The sequence below is a fragment of the Dermacentor andersoni genome, chromosome 11 (genome assembly GCF_023375885.2).
Source record: "Dermacentor andersoni chromosome 11, qqDerAnde1_hic_scaffold, whole genome shotgun sequence".
Lineage (NCBI taxonomy): Eukaryota > Metazoa > Arthropoda > Arachnida > Ixodida > Ixodidae > Dermacentor > Dermacentor andersoni.
Window position 1 is genome coordinate 124,364,685 of NC_092824.1, and position 14,904 is coordinate 124,379,588.

Consider the following 14,904-nt stretch of genomic DNA (forward strand, 5'->3'; position numbering starts at 1 on the left):
TTAATTGCGCAGAAACGATGAAAAGTTCGTCTCACCGGAAGGTTGGTACCTCGAGACGTCTTCCTAGCACAAGTTCGGAGTCCTATCGAAGAAGGTTTCGTTGATAGGGTGAAAACTTGGAGGAGCAGATGTGGATCCGTACTGGTCGGTGACCGCGTCTCTCTCTTTGGCGAAAGCCGTAGGGACGCGTTGCTGGCGTTCGTGTGTCTAGAAAGTAACGTGCGCGCCCGCACCGCCTCATATTCAAAACGGTCTGCGATGTTCGCAGAGTGCACGTAGTGCCGGCGGTAGCTTTGTATGCGCTGGTTTCTCGACGTTTCGCGCGCCTTGAAGCGACAGATGCACGGAGGTCAATTGGCTCGCGGCTGCTGCCGCGATTCCTAACTCTAGTGTTTTCGCAGGCAGTTTCCGCTGTCATCGAGCTATGCGTGTTCATGTTTACCTGTGCTCGCGTGACACCGTGCTGGTTAACTTAGTTAAAACGCATTGATGGGCTAGTTGGTTGGAATCCATGATAGAATGTGTAAGCGCGACTGAACAAGGACGTGGAAAGAAGCAGACACATAAAGACAGAGCTGTCTCCGTGTGTCTGTTCCATTCAACGTCCTCGTTGAGTCACGCTTGCACATTATATGATTGTTAATTTAGTTAGTAAGCGAATGTTTCCAAGTTTATACGGCCGCTAAAACTACTATCCTTACTTCGTACAGCTATCTACTGATTTGTTATACCAATCGGTGCTTCGCCTTTCCGCGGAACTGCGAATTTGTTTGTCTCTACTTTAAAGCTTTAATGCGGTCTCCTGAAAACGTTGGATTCTGAAACGTGTAAAGGTAACCTCGTGCTTAGCAGCGCAACACGAAAGCCACTAAGCAACCATGGCGGGTAAAGTCACGCATTGAGACAGGATAGGCCCCGCACACTCTCAAGTTCAAGAAATGGCCACACAGGGCGAGAAAATCGACCGAGTTTATGATAACTCAAAGCGAAGCTCATTACTTTTCAAAGCGAGATCGGGATGCCTTAGAACACGCGCCTATAAAGCGAGATATAAGAAGGAAGAAGAAGCATGTGCTTGCTGCGGTAAAGCTAGGGAAACTATGGAGCATGTTCTATTAGAAAGTGAAGATGTCAACCCAGCGGTCGATTTAGGCACCACTGGCCTCCTTGAAGCCCTTGGGTTCAGCGACAGCAGTGGAAAAGTAAACATGTCCGCAATAGGGATTAGTAAGAGGCGATTGGAGGATTGGTGAAATAAAAGTAGGGAAACGACAAAAAAGAGAGACGTACAAAAGCACAGTTCGCAATAGGGGATCAGAAAATTTGGTTGTGGGAGTTCATAGTGTTTTTTTTTTATTGTTTAACGTAGGTAGGACATTAGACAGTATAGTAGCAAGAGCTTGGTGGCGCAACCCACCGCCCCGTTCCAGAGGGGACGCTCATAACATCCATCCCTCCGTCCATCCGCTGCTTCTAATAAAGCAAGCATAGTAGAAGCACTCAAGGGATGCCCGAGTTAGTTTCAATATCTCCCGCTAGGGGCGCCGTAATAAGCGTTTTTTTCTTACGTACTTTCTCCTACAATTACCGTAGAATGTTTATTACATAAAATAGGCCACAATATAATCATTGCTAATTAGATACTGTACTTTTAATCAGTAAGCTTATTGTTTTTTGTCATTATAAGTGCAAACAGCTTTCAGCATCATCAATCTTTCACGTGACCTCTGGCAAAAGTTTAAAATTTTTACCGGTATTTTCGAGTGCATGGTGGCACGGATTCATTCGTTCGTACACTTAGACTGGTTGCTTCTTTGTTGCTAAAGCTAGTTTATTGCGCTTGGATGTCTCGCGTTATTTAACTTGGGGTGAATTGACGTGTTTGCAAGCGGACATGTAAGCCCAAAGGTTGGGTCTCAGTTGTGAGCCATGCATCTGCATCGAAACGGGAACCGTATTCTGCGACTGAGGACAGCAGTACCGGTGAGTCGTTTAATATCGCTGCCTGAATCCCTATGTAATACTGTCGCGTATACCCTGCCGAAGTATACACGCTGAATGGGAATGCAGGCGTTTGTACTTCACGAAACCTAACCGTTGACGTGCGATGCCGAGACGAACCTCGTTCTCTTCCTCTTCAGTCCCCTTGCTGTGCCTCATCATGTGGCACTACCCCCTCTTCAAAAAAAAAAAAAATTATAAAAGCATGAAAACATACATAGGCTTGACGTGAGAGCGCCGAGATGGCCTAGGACGAACACATAGGCCATACTCACAATCACTGTGGTGAGCGATGTAGTCACAAGGCACTGAGGGACGAGCAACAACAAAAACTAACCTAAGTGGCTGAAAACGTCGAATTTTAGGGGCTATGGTACGGTTTTAACCGCACAACATGCACAATCTCAGATTGCGGTTGTCGACGTCGGGGAGGCTGGCTTCCGTCAGGAAGGACTTCGTAATTCACGTCACTAATTCGCTTCAACACTTTGTAAGGTCCGAAGTAGCGACTCAAAAGCTTCTCGGATAGTCCTTTTCGGCGCACGGGAGTCCAGACCAAAACTTGATCGCCAGGTTGGAACTCGACTTGTTGATGGCGGAGATTGTAACGTTGCGCATCGATGCTCTGTTGTTTCTTTATGTGTACTCGAGCAAGCTGACGGGCTTCTTCCGCGTGCTGCACGAAGAGTTCGGCATCTTGGGCGAGATCGAAGTGATCGATGTTGTGGCATGGCAGCGTTGCTTCTAACATAGTCTGCACTTCACGGCCGTAAACGAGGTAAAACGGCGTGAAGCGTGTTGTTTCTTGCGTAGCAGTATTATAGGTAAACGTTACGTATGGGAGTATCTCGTCCCACGTCTTGTGCTGTACGCCTACGTACATAGACAGCATGTCAGTCATCGTTTTGTTCAGTCATTCGGTCAAGCCATTTGTCTGGGGATGATAGGCAGTTGTCCTTCGATGGGTTGTGCAGCTGAGTTTAAAAACGTCTTCAATGAGCTGCGCTGTAAAGGATTTGCCTCGGTCTGTGATGACGTGCGATGGGGCGCCATGTCGTAGGACGATGCTCTGTATGAAAAACTGGGCAACCTCGGAAGCTGTGCCTCGAGGCAACGCCTTTGTCTCAGCATACCGCGTTAAATAGTCTGTGGCGACGATTATCCACCTGTTGACAGAAGATGACAGTGGAAACGGGCCCAGAAGATCCATGCCGACCTGGTCGAAAGGTTTGCCAGGTGGGTCAATCGGATTCAGCAATCCCGCAGGCTTCACAGCTGGCGACTTTCGGCGCTGGCACTCACGGCAGGCTTGGACGTACCGCTTAACACACTCGGCAAGTTTCGGCCAGTAGTAGGATTTGCGCACTCTATCAAGCGTTCGCGTAAAACCCAAATGGCCAGACGGAGGCTCGTCATGACAGGCGAATAAAACTTCAGCACGGAGGTCTGCTGGAACGACCAAAAGGTATGTCTTGTTGGTGGCAGCGGAGTTCTTATACAAGGCGCCATGTCGTAAACAAAAAGACGACAATCCTCGAGCGATGTGCCGGGGTATTGATGGGTTTCGTCCTTCCATATGTTCGAATATAGGTCGTAGTGAGTCGTCTGCGCGCTGCCGTGTGGACAAATCAGTGACGCTTACGGCCCCAAGGAAAACGCGGTCGTCCTCAATGTCTTCGTCGGTAGTGTCGATAGGGGCACGCGAGAGTGCGTCAGCGTCTTCGTGTATGCGGCCCGACTTGTACACGATGGTCACGTCGTACCCCTGCAAACGTAGACTCCACCGTGCCAGTCGTCCAGAAGGGTCCCGCAAATTTGCAAGCCAACATAACGAGTGATGATCGGTTACAACTTCGAATGGGCGGCCGTAGAGGTAAGGCCGAAATTTGGCCAGCGCCCATACGACGGCAAGACACTCTTTCTCCGTAGTGGTGTAGTTGGTCTCTGCACGCCATAGTGTGCGACTTGCGTAGGCGATCACTCTTTCAATACCGTCCTGCCGTTGTACAAGCACCGCACCAAGACCGACGTTACTGGCGTCTGTATGAACTTTCGTGTCCGCCTCCTCGTCAAAGTGGGCCAGAACTGGTGCTGACACCAGACGCTGTCGAAGCTCAGTGAAAGCAGCCTCTTGCTGTGAGGCCCAGACGAACGATACATCGTCCCTCGTGAGGCGAGTCAGCGGCTCCGCCATCTTCGAAAAATTTTCGATGAAACGCCGGTAGTATGCGCAAAGGCCCAGGAAGCGTCGGACAACTTTCTTGTCGGTCGGCGTTGGGAACGTGGCTACAGCGGCAGTTTTCGCGGGATCGGGGCTAACGCCTTCCGCGCTGACCATATGTCCCAGAAACATAAGCTCCTTGTAGCCGAAGTGACACTTCTGAGGCTTAAGGGTGAGGTTAGCCGATCGGATGGCTTCGAGAACTTGCCGCAGTCGTTTCAGGTGGTCGTCAAATGTCGCCGAAAAAACAACCACGTCGTCGAGGTAGACGAGGCAGGTTTGCCACTTCAGACCAGCGAGAACGGTGTCCATCATTCGCTGGAAAGTTGCTGGTGCCGAACAGAGCCCGAAAGGAAGTACCCTGAATTCGTAAAGGCCATCTGGAGTGACGAAAGCAGTTTTTTCGCGGTCTCGTTCATCTACCTCAATTTGCCAGTAACCGCTCTTTAGATCGAGAGACGAAAAATACTTAGCTCGCCGCTACCTGTCTAAAGAGTCATCGATACGTGGTAGTGGGTACACGTCCTTCTTGGTGACATCGTTGAGGCGTCGATAATCAACACAGAAACGAAGCGTTCCGTCTTTTTTCTTGACCAGAACGACCGGGGACGACCACGGACTGTGCGAAGGCTGTATGACACCATCATCTAGCATCTCCTTGACTTGGGCTCGAATTGCCTCACGTTCTTTCGGCGAGACACGATAAGGCTGTTGTTTGATGGAGCGTGCGTCGGCGGATGTCGTTATTCGGTGCTTCGTGATCGGCGTTTGGCCCACCTTAGTAGACCGAGTGAAGCACGCGCGGAATTCGTTCAGAAGTTCCTGCAGTGCGCTCTTTTGGTCGTCCGTAAGCTCGGAGTCTACATCGATGTCTCTGAGTGAACCGTCGTCTGTGTCCACTTCAGAAGCAAGGCATTCGGCGATGTCCGTTGATGGTTCGGCGTAGGCGACGGCAGTGCCACGAAAAATGTGCCGATGCTCAAAGGTAAAGTTGGTAACGAGGACCGCTGTCTGGCTATCTCGAAGTTCCACAAGGCTTCGCGCTACACAAATACCTTGGGTCAGCAACATAGAAATGTTGCCTTCTACAATGGCCTCACCGTCTTGTAGCTCGTCGGACTTGACCGGAACCATAACACTTGCACGCGGCGGTATCGTGATGCTGTCTCCCGAAACGCGAAGTGCGGATCTGTGTCCAACGGCGTCGGTCTGTGTTGTTGCCCTTTGCGTCGAGAAAGTGATGCAGCGCTCGCGGAGGTCAATAATGGCGCCATATTCCCGGAGAAAGTCCATCCCAAGGATTAAATCGCGGGAACACTCGCGTAGAACCAGACAAGTGGCGAGAAAAGCAGCACCGCGAATTTCTACTCTCGCCGTGCATAAGCCAAGTGGTGTGACGACGTGCCCACCTGCAGTGCGAACCGGTGCCCCGTTCCAGGGCAACGTAACTTATTTCAGAACCCTCGCCAGTTTGCCACTAAGAATGGAGTAATCGGCGCCGGTAGCTACAAGTGCACTCATTTTTCTGCCGTCGATCAACACAGGTATGTCCAGTGAAATCTTGTTGGCGGGAACTGGTTCTGGCGTCGTCGTGTTTTCGTTGTTCTGCGGTCGGTACGATACGAGGTCTTCAGCGCGTCGAGTATCAGCGGCCCCGCCTCGGAAGGTCGCTGACGTCAATTTTCCCGGCGTGGACTTGGTGATCTCCCTTGCGTCGTCCTCGAGGTGGTATCACGAGCAGGGAAATATCGCCGCGGTGATGGTGAGCGTGACTGCCGCTGCGATGTGCCCGGACTGCGCTGCTGCTCGATGAATTCTGCGATGTCGGGAGGCCTCTGGCCAAACCTAGGTCGAGGCGAATCGATGGAAAAACCCCGCAGGCCGAGTCGTCGATAGGGGCACTCCCGATACACATGACCAGCTTCGCCGCAGTGGTAGCACAGCGGTCGTCGGTCGGGTGCTCGCCGAACCTCTGATTTCCTCGCGGGCGTTCGGCGGTCGTCGAAGTACGGTAGCGGAGTTGTCGGAGCGGCTTGCGCCGATTGCAACGCGACTGGCGACGCAACATAAGTAGGTGCGAAAGCTTGGGTGGGGCTCAGTAATGTTTCTGCGTAAGTCTTCCGCCTGGACTCACTTGGCAGAGGTGGCGCTTCACTGCTGGAAAGAGATGCCTGCAGTGCCTGCTGTACTTCGTTGCGTACGACGCTGGCGAGGGAGCTGACTGGCGGTGGCGACGTACCATGGTGCTACTGCAGCTCGTCGCGAACCACTGAGCGAATCAGCTCGCAAAGCAAGGCGACGTCGCACCCGAAGCCTACCGGCGTATCGGAAGTGCAGGCGGAATTTACTTGTCGGTTGTACATGTTCGACCGTTGCTGCAGTGTCTTCTCCATTGCGGTGGCTTCGGTGAGGAACTCCGCGACAGTCTTGGGCGTATTCCGAACAAGACCGCCAAAGAGCTGTTCCTTTACGCCTCTCATCAGATGACGCACCTTCTTCTCTTCCGACATGCTTGGATCGGCACGCTGAAAGAGACGCGTCATGTCCTCCACGTACATCGTGACGCTCTCGTTGGGTTTTTGGACGCGTGACTGAAGGGCTCGCTGCGCTTTTTCCCGGCGATCGGGGCTGGAGTAAGTATCCAGTAGCTTGCGCTGGAATTCAGGCCATGATGACAGGGCACTTTCGAGCGCCATCCTGGAGGCTGAAGTAGACGTTCCTGAGTTTGGCGTTGTTGTCCCACTCGTTAAACGCAGCCACGCGCTCGAACTCCGCCAGCCAGTCTTCCACGTCTCCAAATATGTCGCCATGAAAAGCCGTCGGCATTTGAGGGTTCAGCAGCGTTAGGTAAGTCGGTGTCATCCTTTCCGTAGAAGTCGCAGTGGTCGTAGTTATCACTTTATCCTGGAGGTTTCCAAATTCTGGGGCGAGGCCTCGTATTCGCCGGCTTGTGCGGTGAACTGGAGTCAACTCCAATTGTGCGAGGTTCTTGCAGCCCAGTCGGGTCTCCTGCATAAGTTGGGTGTACCCAGCTGTTGTGTCGGCAGCGGCACGCAAGCGGGGGCCCCCGACCAGCGAACCCGCGGCGAGCGCCGACGCAGAGAGGGAGACACGGAGCTAACTGCTCCTGATGAAAACCGGACAAGGACTGAGCCGGCTCGCGGCTGTTTATTACTGAAAAGGACTTTACACGCCAGATGACACCTCCTGATTGGTCCCAGCTCGTCACATGACAGAAGGGGGGTGCGCCATCTAGCTAAACTACTACGAAACATATATGTATGATAACACAGAGATCTGGCAGGGGGCGACACTATACTACATCATCCCCCCCTGGAAACAAAGTAAGCATACAGTGAAACGCGCACACAAGACGCACACTTAAGTCCAAGGACAAATTCAGTTCGTTCCCCCCCACGTTCACACGCACGCGCACCAGATGCACATAAGGCATGCACTTAAGTCCACAACAAATTCAGTCCGTTCCCGCCCAAGTTCAAATACACGCGCACCAGTCTTGGGCACCAAAACACAGGCAGTCAGTCAAAACAAAATCCGACAAGGAACACGGCACAAGACTCACTGCACCGCAACAAGGAACACATTTTATACCTGTGTGAACGAAAAATGTAACTGTCTCCTAAATGTCGCAGCGAGGCCCCTAGCCGCGGCATTTCGAAGACGGCAATACGCTCTACATTCAAGAAGCATAATCATCGAGCCACGGAGGCCGTTTTCTGTCACGATGGGGACGCGTGCGTACCTCAGAAGAACTTTGGGGGTTGCGACGCGTATTGGTCGACTTTGAAGACCCAGTCGTCCCACTACTATTTCCCTCCCCCGTGTTGGAAAACTGAATGTGGTTGTCGCTCAAAGCTGGAGAGGGTTGCCCAGGAAGCTCCTCTCGACATCCCAACAAGTCCTGGGAGGCTACCGATTCCCCCACGGAATCAGAGACGACTGTTGACTATGTAGACTTGGAAGTGATACAGTCAGACGAACTTTTTAGCTGATGCTTATAACTATGAGAAGACGATGTCACTACAGACGAGTCATCGGAATGACTATCCAAGTTTGAATATGAGTACAAAAAGTCTCTCAATTGTAGACAATGTACTATCTGTTGAATCCTTTATCACTAGGGCTAACTTAGACACATGCCACGTCTTCCCATCACTGAGTAGAAAAGTTGATGGTCCTATCTGGGCCTTAACTGTACGAGGTTTGCTGTACTTAAAAAATCCTTTCCTGTTAAATCTTATTCTGACGGTGTCTCCCACCTTGATACGAGTTGCCTGAGCACCTCTACGATTGTCTACGTACTGTTTAGTCTGCCACTGTTTCTGCAAGACCCTTTCTTGAACTTGAGGCACAAGACTGTCCTGTTCCCGTAGATCTACACAGAGCCGCATGGTTCCATCCTTGCGCACCACCACGAGTGGAGACACCCACTCAGAAGCCTCGACGCGCTCGATGACGTCGCAGTCCTCGAGACGTCGCAATTCATTTGTGACCTGGTCACGGAGAGCCAGGGGTAGTCGGCGCAACTTTGAAGATACTGGTTTCGCATCTTGCTGCCGATGAATCCGGTGCACAAAGTTGTTGACGAGACCCAACTCGTCACTGAAGAGGTGATCAAAACCCGGAGGCACACCTGTGGGGCTCTGTACTGAAGGAAGCGATGGTAGATGACATGTCAGCGACGTACCGTCGATCTGTATGCCCAAGCGTTGGATGGCGTCTAAACCCAGCAGTGATGTTCCTGTAGTCGTTACGTGGAACGTGACGGAGCATGACCTTTGGAAAAACTGGACAGTGGCTTGAAAAAGGCCTTGAATGTCGATACGTTGCTTGGAGAAATTTTTCAAGTCCACTGTTGTTTGTGACAGCCTGTGCTGTCGACCAAAGTGATTTCTAAAATCTTCGGCCGTCATGAATGACACAGACGCTCCCGTATCCATCAGCAGTCGCATGGAGACGCCGTTAACTACGACCGGAACTTCCAAATCTTTTTTAGTTTCAAAAGCGCTTACCGTCAAGACAGACGCGGACGGCTGCCCTGCGGAAGTTGACGAAGACAGCGTCTCTGCGGAAGAGCCGTGTTGCACCGCTGTTTGGGTCTTTCGACATGCCGAAGCGAAATGGCCCAACGTGTGGCAGGCGTTGCATCGCCGATTTCTTGCTGGAAAATTCCTGTAAGACGCGATATGGTTCCTGCTGCCACACCGGTCGCATGAACTACGGTCGAAATTAGGGTCCTTCTTCGCATCCTGTGCTTCATTGCGGGTCCCGGAGGAGCCTCGCGAAAAATGTCGCTTATCTGGGCGGCCTCCCGGAAGACGTCGGCCATCTTGGCAGCTCCTCGGAAGAAGTCGGCCATCTTCATGGACTCCCGGACCACGTCGGCCATCTTGGCGGCTCCCCGGAAGTAGTCGGCCATCGTGGCTCGTCGACGGAGCGCCAAGTTGAGCTGCCTCGATTCTTTGAATTTTTTTCGGAGTCGAACGCGTGGTTCGCTCGTTGCAGGCCTTCTAAAGAGCGTCGAATTTCTTCTGCCTTGTCAGGGACAGGGTTTCGCCATGAGCTAACAGCTTTTCGCGAACGCTGACGTTCGCTACGCCATGTATTATTTGGTCTCGGACGCGCTCATTGTAGGTTGTGCCGAAGTTGCACTGTACCGCCTTCTCTTTCAGTGTGGTCACGAATTCCAGGAATCCTTCTCCCTCGAACTGCCTTCGACTGGTGAATTCGTGCCTCTCCGCCAGAACATTTGTTGACGCGGCGAACAGCCGGTCAAGCCGCTGCAAGAGTTTCTGGAACTCTGACGCTGGCGGTACCGCTTCACTTGACGTTGACGCTGCGCCGGTCGACTGCCTTGCTGCCTCGCTTGACGCTGACGCTGTGCCGGTTAACTGCCTTGCTGCTTCCTGCTCCTCGTCTGCAAAGTACTTCCGTTGTCCCTCACGCCCGAGAGCGCTGACGAGCGCGGACGCTCGTCGCGCGTCCGTCCAGTCGCCACCGCCGGCCGCTTCGAGGTGGGCCTGAAAAATTTTTTTACATCGATACCACGGAATTAACGGTGGCCCGGGCAATTCAAGAAAAACTGGAAGGTTCGCCGAAAAGGAAGCCATGCCGGGTAGCGTGCAGGAGACAAGCCGGAGCTCGCAGCAGGAATGGGGCAAGGAAGAACAAGGGGGGGCGAGAAGGCCTAGGCTCGGAAGCCTCGCGACGCCAAGTGCGTCGGCGGCGTTTGCATGCCGTGCTGACACGGAAGGGTCGCTTCACTTACGAAGCTCGTTGGTTTCCCGGGGCTTCGGTCGGAACCGCAGCGGGAATCCCATCCTCGTCGCCATAAGATGTTGTGTCGGCAGCGGCACGCAAGCGGGGGCCCCCGATCAGCGAACGCGCGGCGAGCGCCGACGCAGAGAGGGAGACACGGAGCTAACTGCTCCTGATGAAAACCGGACAAGTACTGAGCCGACTCGCGGCTGTTTATTACTGAAAATGACTTTACACGCCAGATGACACCTCCTGATTGGTCCCAGCTCGTCACATGACAGAAGGGGGGTGCGCCATCTAGCTAAACTACTACGAAACATATATGTACGATAACACAGAGATCTGGCAGGGGGCGACACTATACTACACCAGCAAGCTCCACCAAATTGTCGCGTATACCCTGCTGAAGTATACACGCTGAGTGGGAATGCAGGCGTTTGTACTTCACGAAACCTAACCGTTGACGCGCGATGCCGAGACGAACCTCGTTCTCTTCCTCTTCAGTCCCCTTGCTGTGCCACACCATGCGGCAATATTGCTCTCGTTAAGTTACAGGCGGAGACAAGTTAACGAACTAGATGCTGCATTACATATGGGCAGTCAGGACCCTCCGTTGCTGTTTCCGAAATAAACTCTTAGTTGCGAATTCACGAAAAAGAAAGCGATATCGGAACGCGCGTCAGATTTTTTATCTCGTTGTAGCCGTAGCCATGGGTGACAGAGTAGCCTTATCAATGTATTTTTTTTCGAGTCCGCCTGCAAGTTCTTTCGTCCACAGAACCGAATAACTCTTTGACAAACTGAAGCTAAAGTACTGGATTTAATGTATCAAACACTTGCACGCATGATAATTCACCCATATTTCGTACCTGTTGGTTCCACAAATGTTCTTGCTGTTCAGTTTGGTTTACCTGAGGACATTTGTTTTTGTAGTAGTGAAGCGGTGCATCACGTTCATGCAGGAAAAGAATGCATCATTTCTAATAGCTTCATGTATTTCATGTATTTGCTTGTGAAAGCAGCAGTGTGATCTCTTCTATTCTATAAATGAGCGCACAAATTTTCTCATTTGTGATCTTAATAATACTTACGCTGTTGACATACATTGTAGTTAGGCAGACAACAATTTTATGAAGAGTAGCATTATTTATTTACCATGCTGCTAAGCACCCTAGAACAAACAGTGTACATTTGCATGTGTTCTGTAGTCACAAACGATTACAATGTATATGTCACCCCTTTTCACATTTCATATTGCAACGTTGTGCTTATTCAATTTCTGATGCAGCCAAAATTTATGTTCCAGACATGCAGTAATAAGGACGGCACCAGTATAAAGCAACACACTCCACGCACTAAATAGAAGCTGCTGCCTGCTGCAACAAGGTCCTTGTGCGGTGGCTGCTACTACAAGGTAAACACCTGGTTCATAAATAAGTATCCTTGATATATGCTGTATTGGCTTGCTAGTCTTGAGATACATGTAATTTGTTTGTAGCAGATGATATGAACGTTTGTTCGTATTTACAGTTCTGTATAATTGGTTCGAACATAAAAGAAAACACTACATGAGTTTGGATAATCTCTGCTGTATCTCATGTGTCACGGTTCTGCCCCAACAGAGTCTGTGCCAAGCACATGTTGGTCATCACGGGAGCCCCCATCTGCACCAACAGGAAGGGGCTGGAGCCAAATTTCCAAGGTTGTTACACCACGAACAAAGAAGCTGATGCAGAATTTGTATGAGATATGAAGTCTGCAGAGGACTGTGTCAAGACTGAAAAGAGCTTCAGCCACCATTCTACCAGCACGGATATTGGCCTAGTCAACCAGGTACCTCAACAACAAAAATTGTGTCTTCAGATGTACCTGCAACCTCTGAACAAGCACAGACGACGCTGGCCGAAAGAGTTCTGTCAGCTTGCTTTTCCTTAATGAGCTTCCTGGCCTTGTCAAATACCATTTGTGCCAAGTATAATTTTTTTTCAATGAATGCAAGCTTTTTCATTCCACATTCTTGTTAAAGATCAGTCCTCTTCCTCATCCAAACATTAAAAGTCAACCAATTATTTGCTCTTACTTAATACCAGTCACTGTGTAGTAGCATAATATATCTGTAGCAGTATTTTCTAGTGTACGTTGCCATGCGCAATTCCTCTCCTGAAATAGCTGATACGGTATTGGCGTGTCTTGCATAAACATTTGCACTGTGTGCTATGTAGCATTAAACTTTTCTTAATGTTTTGGCTTTCAGTGCTTGCAAGGTAGAGTGGCTTCTTTCTTGAATGCAAGCTTTCTCATTCCCATATTTAATTCCTAGTCTCCTTCAGAATTGCTATTCTTGCTCGACAGCCTGCGTTTTTTCGCAAGCTACATTGAAGTCATTCATTGCGGAATCTTGTTTCGCTGCTGTCCGACTTGGTACTCGTCACTGTGTTTCGTTTCTCGTATGTGGGAGCGTGGTCAGTTGAATTGGGCAACAGCCTCTCAAAGTAAGCATCTGCTCCTGCAGTCCGCAGAGTGGCATAGACTCCCTGTTGTCAGGATTGGGGGCTCAATCCCATCGCTCGTGATCCGTTGTCAAGATTGGAGTCCGGCATGAATTCGAAGGTAGCTGGCCCATGCCGTCGTCCAACTTATTCACGCTGAGGACGTTGATGAAGGGAAGTGCTGCTTCTCATCGAGAACGAAGAATATGGGTTTATTTACAGTATTTATATCAGTCTAACATGACTGTTTGAGAAAGTACATCAGTCTAACATGACTGCTTGAGAGAGAGTCTCAGTCCAACATGACTGCCTAAGAGAAGTGTGTCGAGCATCCGCCCAACAGCAGTTTTTAAACACACGGTCCTCCCGCGATACAAGGTGATGCGAACGTTCGTTTAGTCATCGCAAACTATCCGCCTCTCCGCAGGACAGTTTACACACACACATGCACACACACACGTGTTTACGGTCCGAAACCGACACCCCACGAATTTCATAGAACTCGGAGCCGTTCCGGGTAGCGCGTTGTCTTGCGTCTTGGTCGGGGCGTGGGAAGGAGCGCAAAACGGCGTTCCCGCGGCAACTCGCGCACCCGTAGCAGATCAGTTTGGTAACAATAGTTGGCCCGCCGAACTCATTCCGTCACAACGGCTCCTAGCTGAACCGACGGAGAGTGGAGGATGCGCGTATTGATATCGACACAAAGTCGACTTCGCCACGCCGTGGCTAGAGGTTGGCGGCGATGCTCCCGAGATGTCGCTTCCACTGTCGCAACTGGTTGGCAAAACTTGCGCTGCAGCTGGCCGTTCTTAATGCTGTGTACACGCACCGTGATTGATGCTCCCTGTTCCGTCCTTGCCTGCTGCAGCCGTGTGCAAATTTTGCTTGTGGCCTTCCTCGGCCATGATTTGGCGTCAACGGAGGCTATCATAGGTGATTACATGGTCCGAAATGTATGAGGTTGATATCCACATGGGTGGAAAGGCCTGCAAAATGGAGATTCCCACCAAACAGACCATGTCCACATTGAGAGAAGGTGGTGCACCAAGTGTGAACGACACATTAGAGCCACCCAAAGAACAAAAAGAAACGTGCAGGTTGGATAGGGGGTAACGCTAAAATGCCAGGTAGTTCATGTCGCTGTGTTGGCTATGGAAGCAGATGCGTGCATCACCCAATTGATTCGCAATGCAACTTACAGCGACCGTCAATGCAAACAAGTGGGACACTGTACAATCTGCTTGCGCCCCTGGTTGTAGCTCGTTGCTAGACCTCCATGTGCGACGAAGGCAAGCACTGTGCCTGAAGTCGGATAGCTGAATGTTCTGCTAGCGACCCGTAGTGCGGGAATGCTCATTGTTGTCATGTGGATCTTAGCCAATGTACAGTGTATTGTCTGAACCTTATGCGGTGATTGAATGCCGAATTTCATTTGATCATGGTTGCCGTGTTATGTTTCTTGGATGTGGCGACCTGATCAGCTGCAATTGGGCAACAGTCTCACGAGGTAACCATCTGCTCCTGCAGTCCACACAGCGACAATGACTCCCAGTTTACACACACCGTAATTCGTGCTCCCAGTTCGACATTTCCTGCTGCAGCAGCGGGCAAATTATGTTTGTTGGCCTTCATCAGCCGTGATGTGGCGTGAACTGAGACAAGCATACGTGATTACATGATCCTAAGTGTTTGAAGTTGATAACCACATGAGTGGAAAGGCCTCTGCAAAAGTGGCTGCAAAATGGTGATGCCTACAAAACCGACCATGCCCATATTGAGAATGTGAGGCACCAAGTGCGAGTTACACCTTAGCGGCACACGAAAGAACAAAAAGAAATGTGCAGGTCGGGAAGAACGTAATGCTAAAATGCCGGGTAGTCCATGTCGCTCTTTTGGCTGCGGCAGCAGATGCCT

General features: G+C 50.8%; 1 protein-coding gene across 1 annotated transcript; it reads right to left on the minus strand.

Annotated features, from left to right (window-relative positions):
- Positions 1–7,350: 7,350 nt before the first annotated feature.
- On the minus strand, positions 7,351–10,859 carry LOC140214228 (uncharacterized). The gene is made up of 2 exons (XM_072285581.1): positions 10,512–10,859; positions 7,351–10,263 (listed from the first exon to the last, which is right to left on the minus strand). The coding sequence occupies exon 2, from the start codon at positions 9,193–9,195 to the stop codon at positions 8,287–8,289; it is 909 nt and encodes a 302-aa protein (XP_072141682.1). The 5' UTR covers positions 9,196–10,263; positions 10,512–10,859; the 3' UTR covers positions 7,351–8,286.
- Between the last annotated feature and the right edge of the window lie 4,045 nt (positions 10,860–14,904).